The 10746-nt window shown below is 38.1% G+C and overlaps 1 protein-coding gene across 7 annotated transcripts in view; it reads right to left on the bottom strand.

The window, feature by feature from the left end:
- The window catches only part of trdmt1 (tRNA aspartic acid methyltransferase 1), a 28081-nt gene extending 18742 nt beyond the window's left edge, over nt 1–9339 (bottom strand). For 5 of the 7 annotated variants that reach the window (XR_006369526.1, XR_006369527.1, XM_044105247.1 and 2 more), the window contains exons 1-4: nt 9215–9339; nt 5122–5231; nt 3138–3214; nt 486–557 (exon numbers count right to left, since the gene is read on the bottom strand). Coding sequence is in view for 5 of the 7 variants with exons in the window: in XM_044105247.1 (XP_043961182.1) it covers nt 486–557; nt 3138–3214; nt 5122–5231; nt 9215–9278 (323 nt within the window). In the remaining 2 variants the exon portion in view is untranslated. Of the gene's footprint in view, nt 1–485; nt 558–3137; nt 3215–3536; nt 4899–5121; nt 5232–9214 lie in introns of those variants that run through there. The other 2 variants (XM_044105250.1, XM_044105249.1) reach the window with 2 other exon arrangements.
- Nucleotides 9340–10746: the final 1407 nt, after the last annotated feature.

The raw sequence follows: 10746 nt of genomic DNA on the forward strand, positions 1-10746 counted from the left end.
AAAATATTAGCTTTAAGCTACCTCCGATTTAATAAAAATGTTTTTTTACATATTTGTTAGAACTGTCACTATGTTGTGATAGTATGGTATGAAACAAATAATCTGTGAAAGAATTAAGCTCCTCCACCTCGTCCCAATGCTATTATTGCCATCTGCAGAAAAGCACTGTTCCCAGTCAGAAACAACCAATCAGAGTCAGGAAAAAGGTCGTAGTTGGTGGCTAATCCTTCTAGCCTGGGCATTCATGGCAGGCTCTACTGTGGTTAAAAATCTGTGGCGCAGCAGAGAGCAAGCGGCAGGGTGAGGAACGCAGACCACAGAAAGGAGGCAGAGGAATTGAAGTTTTCTACAGATTATCTTGTCTCATGTTATACTTTCACATACTGCAGCTTGAAGTAAAAACATTCTACTAACTTTTTAAAATTATTTTGTAATTCAGTCAGGCTGACTTATGACTAAATCCTGCGTATTTGACATCTTCATACCTTGGAAGAAGATCAAGGATGAAGAGGAAGCTCTTACATCTGGGGTCTGCAACATCACCCTGAAGTCCTAACCTAGAAAGGAAGCAAACAAAGTACCATACCAGTTAAGTTGACAAAATGTCCTTCTTATCTTCATCAGTAAAAAATAAGTGTGAGACACAAATGTAAATGTAACAGAGAATAAGGATCAGATTAAAGGCACTTCTCCACTGGCAAGACTCACTAACCACTTGATGTGTGAGTTAGTTTTACTCCAGTGGTGAGGAGCGTCTCCATTACGTTTTTCAGACCATTATGGTCCAAAGACTCTTTCTGTGCCCATGGAGAACCTCGAGGTTCAGATTCTGATGGACTCGAAGCCAGATATTTCAATTTGTCTTCTAGAAATGTATTGCTGACACAAATAACTATTCAAATCAGCTGATTATTTCTCTGTACATATAAATCTATTCTTACACTTTAATTTTTAGATATGTAACCTTTTGGGAAATGAAGTCAAAACGTGTAAACCAATTTCACGCTAAACATATGTTTAAAAAATTCCAAAAAAAAACATAAAAGGCACATCACACCACGTTAATATTATGTAGGGCAAAAGTGTGGCTCTGTCAGAAAGCTGACCACAGCTTCTCCATTTCTCTTCTTTTTATTGTTGTCCATTCTTCAGAAAGATGAGTTGCTAGCAGCTCTGCGAATTCAATGTCATTCCTCTGCTAAAGTTACTGCATGTGTTCCTGCCGCTGCTCCTAATTAAACCCATAATTACACTCCTCCAGACTGAGCAGCTCTCTGATAGCAGACAGACTGTCTGTCTGTCACTCCACAGCTGTGCTATGACAAGTGTTTGGAGTTTTCAATGACATAAATCACAGGCCAACCAACAAATGTGGTCAGATTTCAGATTTATTTGTATCCCAAATTGGGCAATTAATGTTGCAGCAAGTATAAAAACTAAAAGACAAAGTATGAAAAAAATATATATAAATAAATAAAAAAACAACAAAAAGGACATGAAATACAAATCAACATATAATGGGAAGAATACAGCAGCATATTTCATTATTGACCAACAGTTACTACACTAGATCAGGTTCAAGTCCTGCTACCTTGTCCTTCATTAAGAAGACATATTGAACTTGTACCTGTTACTTTTTATACCAGGAGGTCTGATGCCAGAAGGCAGAAACTGGAACTCAACATGTAAAGGATGAGAAGTATCAGCAATAATAGCTTTAATTTTCCTAATGATTTGTTTTTTACACAGTTCTGTAAGTGAACGTTGATCAACCCCTAAGGTCTTATTGATGGTACGTATTACTCTAAGAGCATTTTTTGATCTAATACCAAGATTTCCAAACCAACAAAGGAGGGAAAAGGTCAACACAGATTCAGTATATGATCTATAAAATAGGATCATCAATGACTTATCAACTGGAAATTTTATTATTAACCTATTATCATGCCGGCTGCGACAGTCGTCTGTGTACAAAATGTAAAGAAGAGGGGAAAGGACGCCACCTCGAGGGGACCAGGTAGACCGGGACATCTCTCTGGACATGCATCCATTCAGTCTCACTTTCTGCTTTCTGGATGTTAAAAAAATCAGGAATCCAGCCCACCACATTCAAATCCAGATGAAAGTTAAGAAGTTTATCAATCAAAATATGAGGCTGGATGGTGTTAAAAGCCGATGAGAAGTCTACAAATAACAATTTAACACGGTTTTTGTTACCTTCAAGATGTTTAAAACACAGTTTAGTAAAGTGGCAGTGCCATCCTCACCTCTCCGACCGGCCCTGTTGGCAAACTGTAAAGGACCCAATAAACGTTCAGTCTTGATAAGAAGATATCCCTTAATCAATTTTTCCAAAGATTTCATGACAAGGGAAGTCAGTGCAACAGGTCTAAAATCCTTCAGGACTTTTGGGTGGCTCGTCTCAGCCACAGGAATCACTATGGACTACTTCCAGCACCTTCGCACCCTCTGTTGGTTAAGTGACATCTGGAAGATGAAATAAAAAAATAGGAGCCAACTGTTTCGCACAGAGCAGTCGACCACTGATATTATCTGGTCCTGGACTTTTTCTAACCTTACAGCGTTTAAAAGATTCAGCTACAGAAGTAACATCAAAAGGGACATGACCACAGCAAAGACGTTTGTTTTTCACATTTAAAATCTCATTACTAAAATCAGAAGAATCAAACCTAAGATAAAACATATTAAACTCATTTGCCAGTTGGTTATCAGAATTAAAACCAGGAAGAACCACCTTCCTGTTGTACTTGATCTCTGAGCCAACAATTGTTTTCAGCCCATTCCAAACTGGGCCCAGTCTGTTGTAGGGAAGGTCTTTCTCCAGCTTTTCCTTGTAATTCAATTTTGCCTCTTTTATTTCAGCTGTCAACCAAATTGCTTCTGGGCACTACATGGCTCAGTCCAGCTGGTACAACCCCTGAAGTAGGTGCAGAAAACAGAGAAGAGTCACGCGGCACTGCGCTGGATCTGCTAATGGACATGAATCTGGCTGGAGTGGACAGAGGCTCAACCGTTGAGAGGTGCTCTGGTGGACAAGTGCCTCAAATCTACTGCCCCTTATTTCTTCTTGAGATTTTATGAAATTGTTTGCAAAAATATTAAATAAAATATCATACCTGGTAAACGGCTGGCAAGGAGGGCTCATCATTATCATATCAAAAGATAATTTATTGAAGTCATCAAGTGGTATACCCTTAAATCAAACAAGCAAATTATTTCAATTGAGCTCAATTATAACATAATATGCACAATTTAAATCAAAGATCTATTGACACGTCTCAAAATAAATATGTTTGGTCAGGTTAAAAATCTAATTGCACTGCACTGATATAATAAGCATACTCCATATATCAATCAAATTTGAATCACTCTTCATCCAGCCAACTGTTTCATAAAGTGCTTGACAGAGGCAAGTCTCGACATAAAGCCACAACAAACATACACATATAAATGGTCAAATTAAACAAGTTAGGCAAAATAAAGAAATAAGGTAGGTAAATAAAACAATCACTTACAGGGGAAGAGAACCTCATCTACAGCGGGTTTAGAATTTGATCATTGCAGGTAAAAGTTACAATATTTTGACCACAGAAACATTTTATCATCTTGTTCTTGACATTAGTTAGTGCCAAAACAAAAAGGTAAGCAGTCCACAGGGAAATGACAGAGCAGACTGTTCTTCTTGAGGAATCTAAGGTCCTTCAGGGTTTGAAGTAAGATGATGTAGATCAGGGGTCTCTAACTCCAGTAATCAAGTTGTCCTGCAACTTTTAGATGTGCCTCTGCTGCAGCACCTGAATAGAATAATCAGGTCATTAAGGTTCTGGAGAACTGATCTACACAAGGAGGAGGTCATTAAGCCATTTCATTCCAGTGTTTTGTACCTGCGGCTCATCTAAAACCTGCAGGACAGTGACCCTTGAGGACTGGAGTTTGACACCTGTGATGTAGATCTTCTATAAGTCTGCTGTTGAGGGCTTCATCTTTTCTGCTGTCATGTGTTGGGGCAGCAGTATCAGAGCCAGGGACATAAAAGGGTTCAACAACCTGATAAAGAAGGCTGGTTCTGTTCTGGATCTGTTCTGGGGACTGTGGAACCTCTAGAGATGGATTTTACATAAAATCAAGAAAATTATGGACAAAAAAAGAGTGTCTTCAGTTAGAGGTTTCTTCAAATTTTCTGTAATACAGACTGCTACAGGAGCTCTTTCCTATTCACAACCACGACCATCTACAACAGAATTCTCAAACTCTCCTCCATCCATCTTTTACGGTTATCTGGGTTCGGGTCACAGGGGTTAGCTGTCAAAGCAGGGAGGTCCAGACTTCCCTCTCCCCAGCCACTTGTTCCAGCTCCTCCAGAGGAATCCCAAGGCGTTCCCAGGCCAGCTGAGAGACATCGTCCCTCCAACGTATCCTGGGTCTTCGTCAGGGCCTCCTCCCAGTGGGACGAGCCCGGAGCACCTCACCAGGTGGCGATCAGGAGGCATCCTGACCAGAAGCCCGACCCACTTCAACTCTACTCTCAGTACAATGGTGAAATGAAGGTTGCGGCTGTTTGCTCTTTTTTGAAAGTACCTTCTTTGCTCATCCAATAACATAAATTCATTGATCTATCAATGAATGCAGCCTGCTGTCTATTTGTATCACCCTCAGGTGGTTCCAAAAAAATGTAAGGGAACTGGGCATGATCTGCACATGGAAAAGAGTCAGGCCAGGGAAGACTGGGGAAGAACAGAGTAAAGTAGTGTTTCTCAATTTATCAGGCCCCCCGCCCTGCATGTTTAGGTTGCAGTAAAGTTTGTTGATGTTGTGCTTATCTAACATTTTCAAAATTAGGTTTAATCTTGAATTTTGGTGAGATTTCTTCAATTACTACACCAATTTTAAAAGAACTTGAAAACGGCTAATGGTGGCATTTATTAGCTTTGAAGACTAACGTTAAATTTTCTAATACAAATGAGAAACAAGGATGAATCCACTGAAAGGGAAAACAAAACACCAACAAAAAAAATACTGAACCACTCCATTAGATCAAAAATGACAAAATCACTGAAGAGACATTACAGTGGACAAGCTCAGTTCTCAATTCCCACCTACCTCAATGGTCTTGTTCCAGACGGGGGTGTCTGGAAAATTGTGCCTGTAGATTTTATTGGCTGTGGTGTTGATGTCAACAGCAGCCACCACCTGAGCAGATATTCCACTTTCTGGTAAAGAAAAAAACAAACAAACAGAAAAACACAGATCATGTAAACATCCAGATTGTTCTATTCTGTATCCACATAATTTAGTTTCAAATACCACTGAACCCCAACTACTTTAATAAAAGTAGCAGTTGAATGAAATATATATAACATGAAATATATATGGGCTGCACAGTGGTGCAGTTGGTAGAGCTGTTGCCTTGCAGTAAGAAGGTCCTGGGTTCGATTCCCGGCCCGGGGATCTTTCTGCATGGAGTTTGCATGTTCTCCCTGTGCATGGTGGGTTCTCTCCGGGTTCTCCGGCTTCCTCCCACAGTCCAAAAACATGACTGTCAGGTTAATTGGTCTCTCTAAATTCTCCCTAGGTGTGAGTGTGAGTGTGAATGGTTGTGTGTCCTGTGTGTCTTTGTGTTGCCCTGCGACAGACTGGTGACCTGTCCAGGGTGACTCCGCCTCTCGCCCGGAACGCACCTGGAGATTGGAACCAGCAACCCTCCTGACCCCATTAGGGAAGAAGGGTGTAAGAAAATGGATGGATGGATGAAATATATATAATGAAATAATAAAATATATATAACAGTTACACTGTACAGACAGCGTAACTGTCTGTACGCTGACGGCGTAATAATACCCAAGAACAACCACATTTTGTGGAAATAAAAGACAGGTTTAAAATTTTTATAAACATCATCTTAACTACAGTTGTGGGAGTCAATTATTACATTACAAAATATTTAGAACAAGGTTTTGACTGCTTAGACGAGGACATTTTCTTTTGTGAAAAAAAATTATTATTTCAAATATTTTCCAAGAATGTTCTTAACACTATGTTGCAAAACAGACCTAATACTGGGTCCTGCAGAACTTCTAACAAGATCAATTTAAGCACAATAATGAAATATAGGCATATTGCATGTCTATGTAATGGGCAAAAGCTCATCTAAATGATAACAGCAATATTTTCTACATCAACAAGACCCAGCTCAAACACTAAGCATTGTTTTAAAACATAATTAGATGCTAATTAGATGCTAGACTCACATGTGGTAAACACACAGCAACGACAGTGCAATAAGGTCAACAACCTACCAATCAGATTAAAATCCAGACTCTGCTATTTCCAACAATACCAGAATCAGAATCACCATGCTATGTGCAAAACTCACTGAACCAGCAGCCAACGAAGACAAAAAACCCCCAGCTAATTTCATAGCTAATTTCACAAAGCTAAAAACATAAATTCAGTCCTACTTTTGTTGTTTCGAGGTCATAATCCATGTTAGATGTATCAATCACCCAAATCAACCAATGAGCTGCAGAAAATCTGCCCTGTAGGTCTGGTTTTCTGACTCAACGCTTTTATAACCAGAGTGCCCAGGACTGTTCTTTTTAGTAGTAATTCACTCTTATATTGGTTTTAAAAAAATACTGTTAGTGATTGCAAATCATATTTATAGCAAGATATAGGTTGGGGGATAAATAAATAAATAAATAAATAAATAAATAAATAAATTTGTAATTGCACACATGGTGCCAAAATGTCCAAAAATGACACATTTGGAATGTTCGCCTAGAATTTTATCAACCAATACCTACCTTTCTAAAATGTTTATCCTTAATTCTTTGGAATAAAATGTGGTCCAGTAAGTGGTCAGAACCTGTATTGTGAATTGCTAGACGTTCTGGGTTTCCACTGCATGGTTTAAAGGAAAATACATTACATAATGTATTTTATTAGAATTTATTATTTTAATTTTTTTTTTTTTTTCACTGTGTGCCATATGTATTTGTTCTTTCTCAGTAATACAAATGTTGATTTTTAGACCTCTAGAGTATTCTCTGGAATATTACTTTTATTTTGATACCTGAACCAGTCAATACACCTTGCATTTTATGAGATATATTAAATTCTTTTTGGGGATGTCTTCTTTGAGAACTGTCCAAACAATATACATAAAAGAGGCTCTGTTCCCAAGAGCATTTATGGTGTTTCAGGTCTTAGTCAACATGATTTTAAATAACAAGGCTTACACTATAACAACAATATCCAATATCAAACATTTAACAAGCAGGTACTAAAAAACTGAAATAAAGCAATAAAAAAACTGGGGTAAAAGAATCATTAGATCTTTCTGCAAATGTCCCCTGATTCGTACTGCAGTCTTGCAGAGTTCCATTTCGTCAATGGAATGGAATTCTGGAATGGAACAGAACTTCTTCATCCAGTTTTAGACTTCTGCTACATTCAGTTAAACCCAAAGTTGTTTTTTTTTTCTTTTTTTTTTTTCACAAATCTACAGTCAACTCCTTTATTTTGTTCAGATTCTAGATGATATGATTGTTCCACACCATGACCCAAAGTGGTTCACCAGCTCCTTGTACTCAGCTTCTTCTCCATCTCTGATACACCCAACAACTGCAGAGTCATCTGAGTATTTCTGGAGATGACAAAAGTCAGACTTGTGCTGGAAGTCTGAAGGGGAGAGTGAAACGTCCTGTGGTCCTCCTCTGCTGCTGATCACCTGGTCAGACACACAGTCCTTCAGTCCCACTGTTTGTGAGGTAGTCATAGTTCCGGGTGATTGTCGAGTCTTGTGGAGTTTCTGTCAGAGCAGATCAGGCTGAATTGCTAAATGCACTGGAGAAATCAAAGCACATGATCCTCACAGTGGGAAAGTGTTGCCTTATTTGATAGTATGATAATGGCCAAACTGCATGGGGTCCTAATATGTCCTTGTCTGCTTATTCAGTTGAGCCAAGTTGAGTTTCTCCAGGACTTTCATGACGTGGGATGTTAGGGCAACAGGTCTATAGACACTGATGACCGATTAGAGAGTTTCTCACTCACTAAACAGTGAGTGAGAAAACTCTGAAGACAAAACATCTAATGGTACCAGAAAAAGGCATGATGCCTTCCACCAAAGTCAAACATTCTTGTGACTTTGGTGTCACACAATCTACAAATTTGTAGAAGCAGAAAAGTTCATGACTGAAGTGGAAGACAAAACATCTGAGATGTGAGAAAAGCTGTGGGTAAAGGGAGGTTGGTTATAGGAAGCAGAAGATAGAGGTATTTTCACAGCAGTATGTTTTTCAGGAACATAGGTTGATGTCTGAGAACATCCCTCTTTAATTTCCACTGCAGATATCAATGTCAAATAACTCAAAAGAAGGTACTCTGAAAACAACCCAGTAAGAGAGGTGGGAGTGTGTGGATTGTCCCTAACTTAAAGGTAGAGCTTTGTGGTGGAAGGATGCTTAACATGTTAGGGGTTTTCTTCGACCCAAGCAAACAAATACTCAGACAATGACTGAGGAAGGTCAATGGGCCAACATATACATATGTTGTGGCTTTTTTATCTGTTTTGTGCAGAAAAATTTTGTTGTTCACATTTTACACTCTGACAATTTCATTAAGCACAAGGGAGCTAGAAGAGTTTCAGCAGCTGTTTGTGAAATGTTATAAACTGGGAAAGTGTCTGCCAGCTTGTTACTGTAAGACACTGCTACATTAATGCTACAGTAAAGATTAATGTAACACTGTACTGCATTCATCTTTGTAGCAAAATGCCATTAGCAAATACACACACGCACACCATTCATTGTTACTGATTTGCTGTCTGTCATCACTGATGCAGTGCTATGCTGGGAATATCTGTTTTGTACAAATGGACACTAACAGATTTTCTAGACTTACAGAAATGTTAACATCAGCACCGAAGTAGAGTCTACTCCGAAGAGGAGACATGGGGAAAAATGATCCCGCACATATCAGGTGCACTGTACAGAAATGGATGACAGCTTCCCAGAGAGAGGAGTCCCTTCTCCGTCTTTACCCACGTGTTATGTGGGAGAAAGCAGACAAGGAAATGAAAATAGGCTCTGCCTTTTATCCCATTTTCTGTCTTTTTACGGGTGATTGAACAGACTATTTTGAAGCCCAGCTCAGCCATGTTGGATGAACATCTCAAATAATTTTCACTTACCCTTTAACGCGTAGTGCATGCCACCGATTCCACTGTAAAGCTCCAGCACCCGCAGACTTTCCATGGCTTCTTTTCGAGATGGGTCTTCTTCTGTTGATGTATTGTGGCAGTTAGCAACCAGAATAAAGGCGCATTACCGCCATCTACTGGTCACCAGTTTCGACTAGATTCATTTCCGTATATCTATGTTCTTTAAAGATTATTTTAAAAAACGAACCAAGGAAAGCTGTCATTGATACATACCCTTACATAACTTGTACAAATTTCATACCAACATAGAATGTGTTTAGATGTGGGAGTGAAGAGAAACAAAGTTGTTAAAACAAAAATAAAAAAAACAGTCAGTGCAATCTAAAAAATAGAACTTCAAATTCCATTGAATAAGAAAGAATGTGAATGTTAATTAATAATAAAAATATTCCCAATATTGGGCAAATATTTACATAGCAATCAAAATCAAAACATTCCATAGTGAAGTTTGCTTCAATATCTTGCCTAACCAACATTCATATTGGAAAGTTAATGAGTCAACAACACTTTTTAGATGAAATAAATCACTAGAGATACAGCAATAACAAAAAATAAACGTTTAATTGATATGAGTTCTAGCATATATGGCAGTAATGGATAAGGTAGATGCGCCAGACAAAGAATCAGTCCAGAGAAATTAAATTAAATTTAAGGTCCCAAAATGAAACCTAGGTTGAAGTTATTATTTAAGATATCAATAAAATACGGGAGGAGGGAGTACAGAGAAGAATAGATGGCTGCAAATATAACCTACAAAGGGAAGTAACTTAAAGTTAAAAAGTTATCCTTTTATGGGAAAGGGTCAAAAAGGGTTGATTGTTTTTGTTTTGGGGAATAGTATTTGATAAGAAACTACCTTGGAAATTACATGAAGCAAATTATGGACAAAAGTAACAAGCTATGAAGGGTTTAGCAGGGTTGACGTGGGATGCTAACTTTGAGTCTATTGAAAATGTTTAGATCATTAATTCATTAAAAACTAGATTATGAGTGAGTGTTACATGGCTCAAAGGCTAAAACTTGGCAAAGTAAATCCATCCATCTATCCATCCACCGAAAAAAAATAAAAATAAAAAATTCTGACTTTAAAGTCAGAATTCTGAGATTAAAGTCAGAATTCTTTTTTTTTTTTTTTTGGTGGCCCTAATCCTCTTCCATAAAACATACATCATGTGACTCTTTTTGTTCCTTATAGATTGTGTGAGCAAAACAAAAAATCTAGTAGATGTGGACTTCTGCTCATGTAGATGTTTTGGGTAATGAAAGAGCAGATAGATTGGCTAAGGAAACTGCTAAAAATATATTCCAATCTCATTTTTTTTCTAGAAGACTATCAAAGGCCTATCAAATATGCAATAGGTTTCTTACCAAACTTGCTGTTTGGAAAGAAAGTAAGAAATTGAGGAGGAATAATCATATTAAAAGGAGACATTACAAAATACCGTTGAGGTTACAAGACATAAAAGGATAAAAAGGAGATCATAATAAGAAGAATAAGAACT

Source organism: Gambusia affinis, linkage group LG21 (assembly GCF_019740435.1).
Source record: "Gambusia affinis linkage group LG21, SWU_Gaff_1.0, whole genome shotgun sequence".
Classification (NCBI taxonomy): Eukaryota; Metazoa; Chordata; class Actinopteri; order Cyprinodontiformes; family Poeciliidae; genus Gambusia; species Gambusia affinis.